At 50.6% G+C, this 15,936-nt stretch overlaps 6 protein-coding genes across 8 annotated transcripts; 3 read left to right on the plus strand and 3 right to left on the minus strand.

Moving 5' to 3' along the window:
- Window positions 1–1,204: 1,204 nt before the first annotated feature.
- Window positions 1,205–2,099, minus strand: AAFC00_007012 (uncharacterized protein; the record flags this gene model as incomplete). Of its 2 annotated transcripts, XM_069348383.1 has the most annotated exons (4): window positions 1,205–1,264; window positions 1,320–1,562; window positions 1,616–1,656; window positions 1,769–2,099. In XM_069348383.1, 4 exons carry the CDS (start codon window positions 2,097–2,099, stop codon window positions 1,205–1,207), a joined length of 675 nt encoding a protein of 224 aa, XP_069199932.1. The 2 variants fall into 2 exon arrangements, with proteins under 2 accessions (XP_069199932.1, XP_069199931.1); XM_069347059.1 differs by lacking the exon at window positions 1,769–2,099 and having other exon boundaries at window positions 1,616–1,672.
- Window positions 2,100–2,706: 607 nt separating this feature from the next.
- AAFC00_007013 (uncharacterized protein) lies at window positions 2,707–5,262 on the minus strand (the record flags this gene model as incomplete). Its single annotated transcript, XM_069347060.1, has 6 exons — window positions 2,707–3,538; window positions 3,654–4,071; window positions 4,130–4,818; window positions 5,023–5,034; window positions 5,085–5,170; window positions 5,227–5,262. The coding sequence occupies 6 exons, from the start codon at window positions 5,260–5,262 to the stop codon at window positions 2,707–2,709; spliced, it is 2,073 nt and encodes a 690-aa protein (XP_069199933.1).
- Window positions 5,263–5,756: 494 nt separating this feature from the next.
- AAFC00_007014 (uncharacterized protein) lies at window positions 5,757–6,405 on the plus strand (the record flags this gene model as incomplete). The annotated part of the gene is made up of 2 exons (XM_069347061.1): window positions 5,757–5,819; window positions 5,884–6,405. The coding sequence occupies 2 exons, from the start codon at window positions 5,757–5,759 to the stop codon at window positions 6,403–6,405; spliced, it is 585 nt and encodes a 194-aa protein (XP_069199934.1).
- Window positions 6,406–6,907: 502 nt separating this feature from the next.
- AAFC00_007015 (40S ribosomal protein uS15) lies at window positions 6,908–7,626 on the minus strand (the record flags this gene model as incomplete). Its single annotated transcript, XM_069347062.1, has 4 exons — window positions 6,908–7,081; window positions 7,151–7,197; window positions 7,325–7,357; window positions 7,425–7,626. 4 exons carry the CDS (start codon window positions 7,624–7,626, stop codon window positions 6,908–6,910), a joined length of 456 nt encoding a protein of 151 aa, XP_069199935.1.
- Window positions 7,627–10,502: 2,876 nt separating this feature from the next.
- On the plus strand, window positions 10,503–11,990 carry AAFC00_007016 (uncharacterized protein; the record flags this gene model as incomplete). Its single annotated transcript, XM_069347064.1, has 2 exons — window positions 10,503–10,748; window positions 10,803–11,990. 2 exons carry the CDS (start codon window positions 10,503–10,505, stop codon window positions 11,988–11,990), a joined length of 1,434 nt encoding a protein of 477 aa, XP_069199936.1.
- A 765-nt stretch (window positions 11,991–12,755) lies between these two features.
- AAFC00_007017 (uncharacterized protein) lies at window positions 12,756–14,301 on the plus strand (the record flags this gene model as incomplete). Of its 2 annotated transcripts, none has more annotated exons than XM_069347065.1 (3): window positions 12,756–12,816; window positions 12,881–13,393; window positions 13,454–14,301. In XM_069347065.1, 3 exons carry the CDS (start codon window positions 12,756–12,758, stop codon window positions 14,299–14,301), a joined length of 1,422 nt encoding a protein of 473 aa, XP_069199938.1. The 2 variants fall into 2 exon arrangements, with proteins under 2 accessions (XP_069199938.1, XP_069199937.1); XM_069348384.1 differs by having other exon boundaries at window positions 12,911–13,393.
- Between the last annotated feature and the right edge of the window lie 1,635 nt (window positions 14,302–15,936).

Genomic DNA, 15,936 nt, shown 5'->3' on the forward strand with positions numbered 1-15,936 from the left:
ATCTTTTGCCTTCTACCATGCGAGGATGTTCGTTCTTCCTGCATGGCGCACGGGACACTGTTCCTCCTTTCAGCCATGGAACGCTCCAATTGGGGCGAACGGCGGGCGGAGCCACGAAGTGGGGAAAACGCGCATGTTTCCCTCGTGCGACTTAGCATTGAAGTTGAACGCTTCCCTGCCAATCAAGCGACTTTCGCTCAACCCCGAAGGGACGACCTATACGCATCACCTTCATATATTCCGATAAGTCACATTGATGCATGAGTCGTGCTAAATTTGATGTAATATAATGCAATATCATGCTTGACAGTCTACTTCAATATCGAGGTGTCAGCGACTTCTGCACAAGTGCAGCAGTACAGCATTATTCGAAAGAATGGTTCGAGAAGTCGATCGCTGTTTTATGTCAACCCAAAGTATGGGTGCGTTTGCGCCTAAAATCCCCCACGAGTTAAAGTCTATTTTGCACTTCACTCGGCAAGTCCTACCATAGGGCATAAGCCATGAGCAATGGCTACACAAGATTGTCCATGACTGTGTGTCAGGTCAAGGCTTGCGTTCATGAAGAAAGTACGGAAGACTCTTGATCGCCTTTCAATATTGCTAGACTTACTTGACATATTGTGACAGCCAATCTGTATTGGACATGCGGTTTCACACATCTTATTGGCCCAGATCGCGAACCCCGACCCCGTCCAAGCGCTCGTTGCACGTGCAGCGCTGCCCAGCAGAATGTTGAAGCACAACATGCTCAGCCTTAAGCTTCCATTTGACTGAACCAAATGCAGATCCGTGATTCGGTCGGAAACGAAGTCGATCAATGCTTCACTTCCATTTGCGAGGAACTTTACCTGACCAATTTTGTACACATCGAATGGGTTTTCACGCCGGCTATTCGGACCATTCATCAACCGCGCAATGATTTCAATCTCGACAATTTCGACCTTGTAGGACATTAATGAGGGACGACCCGATCATGGATAGGCTACCTCGCCCATCCACAGTGTTGTTCGATGTTGATGGAAGGTGACGAAGGTGACGTCCATTATTTGTGTCAAAGTCTAGCGTAATGCGCGCGTGGTCCGGTACCGACCGAGCCTTTAGTCTATTGGCGGCAGACATGGTACCTCTATCACTTGATTGAGGGCGGTACTACGTTTTTGGGTGGTTGAGGTATTGCAACACGGTGCCAATATGGTAGATGCTAAGCATTCTCTTCGTTGACGTCGATCCCGATGAGCAAAGCGAAAACGAACATCAGGAGCTATCCCAAATAGTCAGTCTTGGTATTGTATGGTCTTTCGTGATCAACGACTTACCAATGTGACTGTTCCCATGATCACGTACAGCTCCCAACCGCCTGCCCATACTTTGCCTCTGGCCATGCTCATCTGCTGTCTCCAGTATCGGTGTGCACCTATCATGGTCACCATCATGGCGGCGATCTGGAACAATGCGCCAAGTGGTTTGCTGAAGGCATGGTAACCGTGCGAAGCGTTCTTGACTGGACGACGTTGAAGGCCGAACAGCTGTGTTGTTACAATCCCAATCATCGAAAGTGCCTATTCATGATACACTTAGAGATGACTCGGTAGTATGGTAGAAGAATGCTCACTACAGATGTGCGTAGATACGCCAGGAATGTCCGTTCGTTTGCTGGATAATGCTCCATGAGCTTTGACAAACATATAAAGTCAAGGTGTACCAGACTTCTTGATACTGTAGTTGGAGAGCACCTAGCAAGTCTTTGGGAACAAGATCCACATACCTAAATGGTCGCGACACGCAGCATGTGGCACTGCAAGGTTTATATAACGATTCCAGAATCTAGTCACAGCGTCATACCAGTGTGGACTTGGTCTATCATTTCTTCCCCGCTGGCCTTGGGCTGCTGTTTGCTCTGCAACAGCATCATACTCAAACGAACGCGTGGGGCTGAAGGGGTCGGCGGGGAGAGATTCAACAGGGTTGAGCTCAGTTGCTTCGCGTTCATCGTCTGCCACAGTAGTAAGGCTTGTGAGCGACCTCAGACTGTTCGTCCTCGGTGTGATGGGATTTGATGTGTCGTGGGTATGTTCCGAGACATCTTGCTGTCCCATTCTAAGTCCGAATATCTCAAGCTTGGTGCTATGACATAGCCAATGAATGTCGGAAAGTGTACTGCAATCACGTTCCGTCCGGACCTCACTCAGAGGCGATACAATTCGGAGATGACGGGCTTGACCATGCGGTACATGGGCAGATCGATAGAGACCTAGTCGTTTCTGTATGGAACGTTATTTTTGGTCGGGTGCATAAGTGCAGCGCTTAACCCTTGCCCGTAGAAATCGTACTTATTGTAGAAGATTGAGATAAGATAAAGCACTTCATCCTCCTGTGAAAGTATCATAATACAACAAAAACTCAACAAACCCCCACTACCATCATATGAACGATACTGTATAAGTCTAGACTTATCATATAGTGAATATTCTTAGTTCGGAATGATAGACATGTCAGTGGTCATGAAATCTTAGACAACTCTATAACGAATGCCTGAGAAGATTAAAGCGAACGAAGACAATGAATAATCAATTATCAATAGGGTATGAAAAATACGAGTTCAACTCATGCCAGGTAGATAGGCTGGCTGTCAATTAGCGATCTAACCTCTTCCCTTATACGCGATGCTAGACTGTAAGTAGTGACATGTTCTCGTCTCATCCTTCAGATCGAGTGCAAGCAGCTGCCTCTATCCCAATCGACATCTTCAAGCCAATGCAAAAACTCTGCGTCGGTGGCGTTGGGAAAGTAGAAATCAGCCATGGCAGATATGTCTAAGTCCATTGCCATCGCCCCTCGATCTGCTGTCAAGTCCATTTGCGTGCAATCCATCGTCGTAGCGACGCTGGCGTCAGCAGTAGCAGCGATCGGGACGCTAGCGGTATTGACCATTGGCTCGGGAGTGAGGATCTTATCGAGTAAACACTTTAGCGCCCTACGTCCCTGGTCGCAGATGGCGTAGTTGCTCTCCCCTGGACCTACGGTTGCGATAGTGGCAACGAAGACAGAAAGATCTTGTATCGTTTCGGAGCGATGAAGAATATAGTCTGGTGGTGGTGGGACATGATATTTGCGTGTCTGCCGCTCTTGCTTCAGGAGTTCAATGGCAAGAACGCCGGCGGATGCGAGACCGTAGAATGGAAGCAACAAGGTGATATCGACTAGGAAGTCCCGGCAGTATTCGCGCTTGGCGAATATTTGGAGTAAGAAAGAGAGTAAGGCTCGGGCAGGCGCGATGAGGGATTGGTGAGGTGCTTTGTTGCGTTTGACGAGGGCGCGCTGGAGGAGGAACTCGGTGTGGATTAGGTCGCAATGCATGGCCAAGAAACAAAGTATCTCGTGTTGCAGGTAAGGACGGTCTCGCATCTCGCTCGGTATCCTTGTGCTGGACTTGAGGTGACCCGAGGGTAGGATGTCGGCGAGCACCTCTTCTGGGCTAGCATCTATGAAAACCTTTGTCCCGTCCTTGAGGTTTTCGAGATCAATGAGGATTTGACTGTGACCAATGAAACGTTAGTCAATGAGGTGGAGGCGAGATGCGCACGAGGGTCCTAGGACAACAGTTTCTGCTTCCATAACCTGCACAACGATTGATGTCAAGTCCGACTTACCTGGCCACTTCGGTCGTCATCGAGTCACCAGGACCTAACGTAAACTCAAGAATCTTCTCACGGATGCGGGCTTGAGGTATCCATATGCGACGTCGTGTCACTCGAGAAAACCTATTGACCGTGTTCCAGTCATCCTTTAACCCTGATATCGCAGATTCGAGCTTTGGCCCTTCCAACATAATCTCATCATCTGATAGATCGAGTGGAAGCTGCAAGACACAATAGCGATGACTGAGGCGAGGAGGTCGTCCGAGAAACGTGGCCATTAGTTTATCGTGTACGTATATATCTGCAAATATACGGGTACGCAATTGGGAGATGAAGAAGGATGTCGTAGAGTTGACCTTTTTATCCTGGTGCAGACCCATGACAATAAGTGCATCGCATGCCTCCCCTAGTCTGGTCCACGCGCCATAGTCTGTGAGTCCCGGTCAGATATAGTACATAACAGTTATACTTGTTACTAGATGACTTACATGTATCACCTCGTACGCACTCAGATAAGATAGCGCTCTCGTAAAGAAAAATAACAAAAAGCTCGTTGCTGCACTCACATTCCTTGCAGAAAGCAACGCAAGCTTCCACCGCATCTCGCGTTTTCCACATGAGCGTCTTTCTATCCTTGAAAATACTTTTGATCGTTGTGAAAACAGGATCCCATTCGGTGAGTCCGCTTGACAGCAATCCAACTCCGGAAAAGATCAGACCTACAGTTTCCCAGCGTAGATAGTTACCTGTGGTAGAGCGTGCCCATGCTGGTCCAGTTGTGTTAGCATCTACCGGTATGGAGTTCAGTGTATTCTGCCAGAGAAGCTCTGACAGACAATATAATTCTTCGTCGGAGTTGTGCTCGGAAACTGAAGCCTCGAACAAGGCTCGTATCCCACGTATGTGGATATTATATATAGGCCGAGGTATAGTCAAGCCATCAGCGATCCCATACCATCTGGTCAACAATCTGTCGTAAGCGTCTACATCTGAGATCAAAGATAGAACCTCAGCACCCGCCTTTATCTTCTCAATTGAGATTGGAGGCGCTGTTGGCGTTGGCGACTGGTCTGACCCGTCATGAACGTCGATGTCGATAGTAGGCGCATTCTCAGTGTACACCGCTGAGTAACTCGAAGGGCCCAGGAACCCGATCCTTGAAGTATTCTGTCTTGTGCTTTCCTCAGGTCAGCCTTGACTCTCTGTCGAGTAACCAATCTTGACAATGGTAATGCTAGGGAACCCTGTCCATGAGGTTTACATACATTCGTGGTTCTATACCCTCTGCTGGACATGGAACATACTCCGAGCTGCTGATATCGTTCTTCTGTACAACTGGGGCTGCTTTATCGAGGGGAGGGCTTGTGGTGGCTCGCCTTACCTTAGTAAGAGGCTATAGTCTATAAGTGGTTGGTCAATCTACCAAAGGGTACAAACGCGTACCGCGGGATGGTAGACACATTGATCGCCTCTACTGCGTCTGGCACATCTACCACAGACTGGGACTCTGTGATCGCATCGTAGTTTGCCTATGTGAAACAATAAGTCTCGTCTACTTGTCCTAGAGTGTACGTGCAGAACAAACCCTTCCGACATGGTTCACAGGAATGGAGTTTACCATTCCGTCTGTAAGAGCCGACAACACGGCTGTGGGTGACTTCCGTCATTGAGGTTTGTGGTGGCTGTTCTAACGCCACCGATCGTCTTCTTTCACTTTCATAAAGCAATACAGTAGATGAATTTGATGGTGTTGTCGTCACAAGTCTAAGAAGAGATAGAATCGCGCGCTTCACAAGAGGATCAAGGCTCAGCGAAAGCTAGTGACATAAGACATTGTATTTCCTAAACAAGGCAAGGCTCTAGGCGAAGGTCTGTGAAGTCACATCAGATGTTGAGAGATCAGAAGTGAGGTATAATCAAGGAAGGCGCATGTCGGAGTTCGACCTTCGGCGTTCGGAGTTGACGATGAATGCTTTTGGTATAGCCAGATCGAGTTCCCATGCCAAGCCTTGATATTGACCAATTTCGATCAAGTCGCGTCTCCTGCTACTGAGCGCGTGTTGCGATTTGTATATTGTGGAACATACCTAATCAGCCATTTTCCAGCAGAACAGGATGGCCGAACCAGTGAATGGAGCATCAAGTGCTGACGTCGAAATGAAGGAAGAGGGTGTCGAGGTATGCTGGACACACAAACATAGACACCACGATACGATCTCGCCTACTGACAGATATATTCAAGCAAATTAACCCAGTCGAAGCAGCTCCTCCTTTCCAACCTGATCAAATCCAATCAGAAGAAGACCAAACAGCAACAACAAATGGCGATGCGCCAGAAAGTCTACCACAAGTCAGCGGAGTCGCCGACGCAACAACATCATCGTCGGCAGCAACGATAGAACCACCTGCAGCAGCAGCAATAGTCGAAGCACCGTCTGTCTCATCCGCCTCGACGCCTCAACCGCCCCCTCCGCAGCAATCACAACAGCCGACCACGACGCCGGCCACAGCACCCACATCGGCAGCGCCAGTCACGGCGCGCGAGAGCTCAACGAGACCATCCTCGATACCACCAACATCGGGCATTGCGCCCCCGGATCGACCGAGTGCGCATGGCTCGCCTACGCGGGTCTATTTGAACCAGATGGTCACGCCGCACTTACTCGAGGGGATGAAGTACTTGGCTGCTTATGAACCCGAGAAACCACTACTCTGGTTGAGTGAGTTTTTGGCCAAGAGGAGTGCGGAATGTGAAGGCGAGTAGTGAAACGGAAAAGCTTGGCTTGCTTTGCATGGATGGCGCGGGTGTACGCACGGCAGCTACTTGATTCGTATATGAAGGACAATACCATTGGTCGGGTTTAGGGAATCACACGGGTCACTAAGGCAGGGGAATGGTATGAGATCTACTCGATCTCAAAGCACAAGGCGTTTGATTTTACGAATTGTTGGAAGATGCATGCTCTGGAAACCCGGATACTAGGAGTGTTTATGCGCATCTATGTGTACACAGGGTATCACATTCGTATCGAGATGTATGAAAGATGATCGGGAGACGCTGGGTAGAATTTGGACCCAAAAGGTATCTTGTCAATTGCTTTTGCAAAGAGTTATTGTGTAACCCTGGTTTCTCATGACCTAACGCATTTCCATGCCCTAACGCCATGCGAACAGCCAAATCATGTGGGGAGGTTTGTTAATCCCTCCCCCAGCGCGCCTGATTCCATCCATCCGACATCCATCATTCACTGTTCTAAGCTCTACGCTTAAGCGACAAGGGTGGAGGCGGTGGCGGACTCGTACTTCCAGGTGGGAGGAAGGACACCGACGGTCTTGTAGTAGCGAGACAGACGGTGGATACGGGACTCGATGAGAATGAGGCGGAACTTCGAGTCCTTGTCCTTGCGGTTGCGCTCGAGGTGCTTTCTGACGGCAACAGCCTGGTGAAGAGCAAGTCAGCACATACGGTCTGTGAAGAAAGTGATTATATAAGGAAACAACAAACGTACCTTCTTGATAAGCATGTAAAGGTCCTCGGGGATCTCAGGGGCGAGGCCTATTTGCAAATCTCTCCGTCAGTCAAGGACCAAGCAGAGGCATAAGTTTTGAAGAGTTCATGAACGTGTTTGCGCATCTTTCAGCAGCAAACACCTCTCATGTCTCTCATACGGGGTAGACCGTACCGCTAGACTTCAAGATACGGAGGATCTTGTTACCTATAATCAATGTCAGTCTCTGGTCTTTGCAGAATCCGGTTTCCTCTCTCATGCGACAGAAACATACCAGTGACAATCTTGACCTGAGCGACACCGTGGGAGTCACGGAGGACGACACCGATCTGGGAAGGAGTGGCACCCTTACGGGCGAGCTTGCAGATCTGGTCGACAACCTGCTCGGGGGTTGTCTTCAACCATGCCGGAGGAGCGCGAGAGTAGGGGAGGGCGCTGGACGAGATACCCTTTCCTTTGCTGTGAAGGCGACCCATTTTGGCGGTGTTGGATTAGTTGTCTGGGAGGAAATTGGGCGGATTTGTCGTGAGGTCGTCGTACGTCTCGATTTTCGAGAGATTTGCTGTCGAGAGTGCGAAGTAGATTTTGGGCGATGCCCCGGAGCGTCGTGGGTCTTGGCACCGGCAATTAGCCGAAAAGTCTCTGCCCAGCAAAATCTCCCCTTCAACTTCGAAGCCTGCGAGGGTAAGAAACTTCCTTTTGCATCACAACACTGAAAAGGTTAGTAGAATAGACATGTCACCTCTTCACATCCCATCCCTATTCCAACCTGATGAATCAACGCACCTTCGCGTAAATGGCACCTCTCAATTCATTCGCTCTACGAGCGAAAATGCTTTAAACGGACTTCTGATCTTGCACGTTCCTAAAACATACACAATTACAATACTCAAGCCTTTGATCACATTGCTAATATTGTTCTTGCAGATTCTCCAGCAAATTACATTTCATACCCAGCGATAGCCTTGACTGGGATACCTCAGGGTTCCTTCGCCGAGTCTCGAAGTCTTTTCTGCAGAAGCAAGTTAGATCATCTTCTGATACATGTCCTTGTTTTTGTGATGTATTCTGTATTCAATCCTTTTGCTAGCTCATCTTTACGTTTCGTTCTCATACTAAAGTGCTCATCATTGTGAATTTAGTCGTGAGCTCCCTATCCTCATGTCTGTTGACAATGCAAGTAGATATGAGTATGTTTACACAATGCGGAAGCACAGTAGTGCGGCAGAGGCGTTCTCTCGCTTGTCACTATTTATGACTCGTCAGGCACGAAGCAATGTGTTGATTCACGCAACAAAGTGTAGACAAAAATAAAAGTAGGTGCTTACCAGCTGCTGCACATGAACATGGATTTGAGGTCGGGGTTTGCGTCAATAGTATATGCATGCGGTTGTTCCTGGTCCTAGGAGCAGAGACTTATTTTAGAACCTGTACTCTGCAGTTCAGGTTTAATACATCAGCTTACCTGTGCCCTGAAAGTGATCCATCCTAGTGAGACTCGAAGTAAAGGTACAAACATGTGATGTGTGCTATTGCAATAGCATCCCACATCGGCACCATCAGCCTTGTCGCCCGTCACCCAAAATTCCTTATAGGCCGCGCACGCATCAACGGTCGCACCGTTTCCCCCAGCCCTGCACAAGTGAACAACGTTGGCGAACACAGCCACATCTTTGTATTAGCATAAGTTTATGCACTGCTTAATCCAAACCCGTTATGCAACCCAGCCCCTTCTTCCCTTTTGCACAAGGTCATCATCTAACGGTTGTGCTCGTCATCCCAGTCGAGACAAAACGGCCCGCTCTGAACGCTGTCAGGTCTCCTCATATCAGCTTACCTATCGTCCGCAGTCGGGACCGTTTTCTTTTGCGTTTCCTGATGCTGTAATGGACTCGGCCTTTTGCGCACGAGGTGCTGTGCACACTGTTGTACTTAGTATAGCACATGCGAGACAAACCAAACTGCCGGCTGACCTACCCCCATCAGCCTCTTTCCGTGGGATCTCATGATGAATCGTTGACAGATGCCAATGCTCTCCTTTCTGAAAGCGCAAGAAATCCGTCTTGGCTCGCATCGGGGCTCCATGTTGGAAGCGTGAAGGAAAACTATAATCTCTGCGCCGTCGATGCCATGGCATCTCGGGTACAAGGCTAAACCATAGTACAACTGGGACGCATGCAAAGAGTGTTGTAAATAATGGTACTTGTACAGGCACTATGGATCCCTGCGCGAGGGCACAGATTGGTCGGAAATGTTGCCTGCACTACTGCAGGTCCAGACTTTCCGCACCAGGGTGCGCAGGGTGCATCAAGCGCAAGAGCTGGAACGGAGAAAGAATTGACGAGTACTGTAACATCATACTGTACAGTACACACAAGTGATAATAGCTAAGGTACAGTAATCCGACCTCTCCTAATCGATTCGTTCGGCATGACATTAGTGGCTCAATGCCGGATATGATCCCGCCGGTGAGATGATATCAATACCCGTACGGACGGTGAGCATTTACAACCAATGCCATGCTCAAAGCAGGGTTCAGGCAGTTGGACAAGGCAAAGAATCAAATGCAAGCGTCTTGAAACGATATCCAGCAGAGCGGCCTTATCGGACAGCAGGTGGAGGGAAAAAGCCGATCGACCAGTTTGTGTCGGGTCTTGTAAGCGCAAGGTAACGGGGCCGGACCGTGCCAACGGTCTTACCCTTCGCATTGGGGCGTGCGAGCAGAGATCAAGTGAGCGTCGAGTGATAGTCGTGGTTCCCCGCGAATTGCAAATCCCCCAGGGGAAAAGGAGAGACAAAGGAGCGATCATTGCATCAGACAATAACAGTCGTATGTTTGTCATATCTTTAAGAATGGATGTTCATGTTGAGACCAAGCCATGGAGCTGAATAGACTCGACGTATAGAGCGTTTCATGATGCGGCAAGCCATAAGCGACTGCTACCAAGACACCACTGCATGGCCAGGTGCCACGCAGTAATTAAACTAAAAACCATGCCGTTGGCGTCACGCACAGATGCTCCCGGCGCTAGATCTCGTTACAACGGTGAAACTCCGACAGTTAGCATATTGTGCTATCACGACCGTTATAACCATTGAACACCCCCAGCCTTTCTCTTTACATTCCAATCTTTCAGTGGCATTACGCGTTACGCAGTCGTTGACCGGCACACATTCATTCCTTATAAGTTGCACAAGACTTGACCACGTTCCTTGCTATCTGGCCACATACCAAACAGCGCATCAAAACATTACTCACATATATACACACTCCCTTGCTTGCAGGTCGCGAATCGAAAATAAAATACCCCACTTCGCTCAACCTTGCGATCTTCTGATACTCATCCGCAAAATGCGCTTTCTTACTGCTGGTGCAGTGCTCGCTGCCACCTTCACCGGTGTAGTGGCCGACCTTTGCGAGCATGGCTCGACTGACGATGGCGGCAACTGGTATTGCCAAGAAGTCAAGGCTGTCACTTACACTGGTCTCTCCGGATCCGGCTCGTACAACAAAGTAACCAGCATGGACAGCACGTCTTCAACATGTAGTTCTTCGCCTTTCGGTTACTCTGGATCCATGTCTCCTCTTGATGAGGAGGTAAGTGAAATCCCTACTGTTTCGTAGTCGATCAATCTTTCTCACACTTGGCAGGTCTCTCTTCACTTCCGCGGTCCTCTCGCACTGAAGCAGTTTGCCGTCTACACTCCTGGCTCTTCGTCTTCGAAGGCGAAGAAGGCCAAGCGAAGTGGGATGAAGCGTCACGGCCACGAGCATCTCGAGAAGCACAAGCGTCATGCGCATGAAGCTGCTCAGCAGGCCGAGAACGACAAGCGCGCTCTCGGCGATGTCGTGATTGCCACCATCGATGGTCAAGTTGTCTCATGGCTGAACAACTGGTCTGGCGAAGCCACTACCGCTGCTGAAGCAGCTGCTCCCGCTACGACCTTGGCGACCAGCGCTGCCCCGGCTGCTACCACAGCTGCAGCCGAAACCTCTGCAGTCGAGGCGTCAAGTTCCAGTGCAGTCAACACCTTCAACCGTGTAGCCGCCCAGAAGGCCAGCTCTACGCCTTCCAGTTCCGGCGCTGCTGCGACGCAAACTTCTACATCTGGCAGCTGGTCGCGTCAAGCGTACTACAACGCCGCATCTGGTCACGCCGATGGAGTCGTCTTCCTCAACCACAACGGCGGCCAAGGATCTGGTGTCTTTGACTACACCTTCGGCAATTCGCTATCTTATGCATCTGAAGACGCAACGAGCGGATCTTCCTCTCCTCAGGTGCTCGCTGACACCACGCTTCCCTCCAACACGGAAGTTGTCATCATGTCTGACAGCGAGTGCAACAATGGCGACTGCGGCTACACTCGTGACGGTACTGTAGCATACCACGGTTGGGGCGGCAGCCAGAAAGCTTTCCTGTTCGAGTTCCAGATGCCTCAAGACAGCTCCAACGACGCATCCTTCAACGGCAACATGCCTGCTATCTGGATGCTCAATGCGCAGATCCCAAGAACGCTGCAATACGGGCAAGCCGACTGCTCCTGCTGGACCACAGGATGTGGCGAATTCGACATCTTTGAGGTGCTTGCTCCTGGTGACGAGCGCTGCAAGTCGACTCTGCACGGTAACATCAACGGTGGCGATTCGGACTACTTCAAGCGGCCCACCGACAGCACGATCAAGGCGGCAATGATCATGAACGGCGATAACATCCACATCAAGGTGCTCGACGACTCTTACGAGTTCGGCAGCAGCTTAGACGAAGCTGCCATTTCGGACATCTGTTCGTCAACGCTCATCGAGAGTCTGCTCGTCTCCATCTTCAACCTGGTGTCATAATGGTCGAGTAGCAGGAGTGGTGTGGATATTGATGGGAAAATGCGTTTCATGATTTTTACTTTCTATTCTCACGGCGACGATTATTTTATGATTGGGACTGGCGGCGAACCTTCGCATGTCCCGGATTGTCGATACTGGACAAAAAAAAGAGTTGGGATCTTGTCGTCTTGGGGCGCTGGCGCACAGGACGGTACCGACTGTCGATTTATATACCACTTTAGCGATGAATGATTCTTGAGCATGATGCTCCGACCTGCTTTCTTTACATCTTGTCTTTTCGCAACGACGTGTCCCCTGTGAGCAATTCTTTGAGTGACCCAGTGCACACGAAACATGCGAGCGATGGAAAAGAGTGTAGACGTTGGAAGCCGAAGTAGTGTTTAGGTTTGTTGTGTACAAAAGTCATGAGTCGAGTCTCCCCGTCTTTCTCCACAGCAAACCGAGAGCCTCGGGCCCTCGGTCTTTTTTTGCTTCTCGGCAGAAGTAAAGAGCGGGCGGGCACATGTTCACCTTGTCTCCACTAAGAATAAGAGGATGTGATGGTATTATTATTGTTATTATTCTTGCTGCTAGTCATGACTTAACATCTGCCTTAGTCATTGATTGCTCTGTTGAACCCCTCCTCACCTCTGCAGCGTCATCGTCGCCTGCCCAGATCCGCGCAGCGCTGTCATCGCCCTCAGCCGCGACTTTATAGAGTCGGGAAACATAACCAAGACTATCCTCCAACCTTACGTGGAGCGCCAGTACGAGGGCCACAGAGACATGGCGAGCGCGTCGCCTCCAAAGCCCTGGGAACGTGCACCAGCAGCCGGAAACTCGACAGGTATGCGCCCGCCGACCGCCCACACCTTGTCACACATGCGCGCCAGAGATTAACCGTATCGCAGCATTAACATCGACGTCGTCACCGTCAGCAGCAACGCCAAGCATAGCGCACCCAACGTCGGCTGCGACACCGTCGGCCACCAGTGCAGGAGCACCTGCTCTACCCTCCCGACCGGACTCCCTTGATTCCGTCGTCAACCAAAACGCCTCGGCATACACTTCTTCTCCTTACGCGAATCGTACAATGTCGTCTCCCTATGGCATGGGCGGCATGTCCTCCTACTCGTCGCCATACAATCGATTCGGCGGCGGTATGGGCTCGATGTATGGCGGAGGCATGTATGGAGGCATGGGCGGGGGCATGGGCGGGGGCATGTACGGGTCGCCGTACGGAGGTGGCATGTATGGCAATGGATACGGCGCCATGGGCCAACCTGGAAACCAGAGCTTGACCCAGAGTTTCAGCAACAGCACTCAGGCCACCTTCCAGATCATCGAGAGCATAGTCGGTGCTTTTGGAGGCTTTGCCCAGATGCTGGAGAGCACGTATATGGCGACGCACTCGTCGTTCTTTGGTGAGTGCATATCGGATCACTCAGCTCATCAACGCATCTAGCTGACAGTGACGGAAACAGCCATGGTGTCCGTAGCAGAGCAGTTCGGAAACCTCCGCCAGACTTTGGGACAAGTTCTAGGCATCTTCACCATCATCCGATGGGTACGCACAGTCATGGCCAAATTGACCGGCCGACCACTACCAGCAAATGGCTCGGAGCTGACCCCGCTGAACTTTGCACAATTCAGCGGCAAGAGCCCGGACGGCTCACCAGCTCCCCCGCGCGCGTCCAAAAAGCCCTTTTTCTTCTTCATCGCAGCCGTGTTCGGACTACCGTACCTGATGGGCAAACTGATCCGCGCACTCGCCAAATCACAAGAAGAAGAGGAACAGCGACGGCTGGCCAACGATCCGCAAGCCCTCGCCGCACAGCAGCCACTCGACCCCAGCAAACTCGATTTCTGCCGTGTGCTATACGACTTCACCCCCGAGGCCAACCCGGGCACTGTGCAGGGTGCAGACCTGGCCGTCAAGAAAGGCCATCTCGTCGCCGTGCTAAGCAAAACCGATCCCCTGGGCAATCCCTCAGAGTGGTGGCAATGTCGTGCGCGAGACGGCCGGAAAGGCTACCTGCCCGCGCCCTACCTCGAGACCATCCAGAGAAGACCACAACAAGCACAAATCACCGGCGGCAGCCAGAATGGGGGGAGTCCCATAGGCAGCCGAGCACAGACAATGACGTCCACCACGACATCAGCCGGGCTCGATAGCAGCAGCAGAACCAACACCATGCTCGACAAGGAGATGGAAGCCGTCAAGGCAGCCACGGCAAAGAACGCCGGGCTACCGCTGCCTCCTAAATTGGCAGAGGGCAAGCCGGGGGATTTGAGCGTCGAGAGCTTCCAGAAGAGTCAGTTTTACTCGTAGGATTTTTGATGCGATCGAAGTTTGTAATAATGATACCACTAAAAACTTTCTCTCTCTGAAGGAATCTGTTTCTGCCTTTTGTTCTGTTCTTCGGTTTGATGAAGGACTAAAGTAAAGCGAGAGCGGGAGGCGTTTGCTTTTTCTTGCTTGTTTCTGGGATCTCCTACTGTATCAGGCAGGGTGCTTCGACCTTCTTGTCCAATTCTCATGGTATTCTGCCGATTGAAGAATCAACGGAAAGAGTTATTTGTATGGTTCATGGATCCTGCCAAAGGTGAATGACTTGACCCTTCCTTCACTTTCCTGCTCTATCTTCCTATGCAGTAGCAGTATGATAGCAATACCAAACACCTGCCAAATCCATGCCAAAAACACTGCAAATAACCCTCCACGACTCATCCAGCACCCGAACTAAGCCCAAGTAACCCTCAACTGATAACCAAGTACCACACAAACTTAGCTGCTGCACACTCGCAAAGCGTCGAGCAAGCAACGGTACGGTGAGGTATATTAGAGGACCTGCATATCAATTATCCAACAAGATCCGGATGACTAAACAGTAAATGCTCAATGAGACCAGAACGGAAATACACTAGAGACCAAGCAGGCAACACGACAAGCTCGCCAGAGGACGACACGCAATGGGATCTTGCAGACCAGTCTTTTCCAGCTCACCCCTGACGAGACAGGACGTATCCCAACCCCAGCGAAAGAAACGGACTGAACTGCCAGACCAAGAGGCACCTCGCGCGTCTCTGTAGAAGAACAGTTCACTTATCTCATGTGCGGCACCGGGCTGCTTTAGAGAGTATGCTTATATGCTTAACTGGTGCTGTCGACGTGAACCGCAGCTAGTGGTGGCCTCGTGGTTCTGCTAGCCAACGAGCCGCCCCGTCCTGGTGCGGACTGCTACCTATTGTCTCTCCATGCATGCGGCAGACGCGACGTTGTTTGCATTGCTTTGCAGCGGTATATCGCCCACTGCACCCCGTGTGGGTCGGACTGGACCTGGCGACATCAGCTGCGTGGCGAGCACTGATAGGTTCACGGCTCTCTGTTCGATAGCTGGCTCGAGCCGACGCGTGCCTGCTGCTCTGTGAGAATGAGCCTTTCTCAACGCCTTGATTTCCCCCGTGAAGAGCCGTGAAGCAAGTCACACTACATCATATACCCGGACTCGGTCCGTGAGAGTGATATGCTTGATCTCGAGTCGTGCGCCTGCTGCCCCTTTGCGCTTGTCTCTCGCTCTGTATTCGAGCCTGCCAAAACACTCGTATGCATGTCGTATCCATTGACGAATACGCCATACAGGCAGATACACACTAAAATGTGTCGTCTCCACTGTTGAAGTTTTTTGTCGACTTTGGGCTAGTGTTTCTGAATTGTATGGGTGGTTTACTGGACGGGGATAGTGGAGTTTGGTGCGTTTGTACCCGGTGGGGGTTGTTGGCGAGTGAAGGACTCAAGACACGGTGAAGGGAGAAGGTGAGACATTTGGGATCTGTCGATATGATTGATTACGATGATAACGACGACACGACCGCTGTACAGTATGATTTATGTAAAACTACTCAAGGGATATATCAGTGAAGGTATGAACATGAGACAAAAGGAAAGGAAAAAACATCATGTGCA

This window comes from Neodothiora populina, assembly GCF_041146345.1.
Source record: "Neodothiora populina strain CPC 39397 chromosome Unknown canker_contig_8, whole genome shotgun sequence".
NCBI classification, from domain to species: Eukaryota; Fungi; Ascomycota; class Dothideomycetes; order Dothideales; family Dothioraceae; genus Neodothiora; species Neodothiora populina.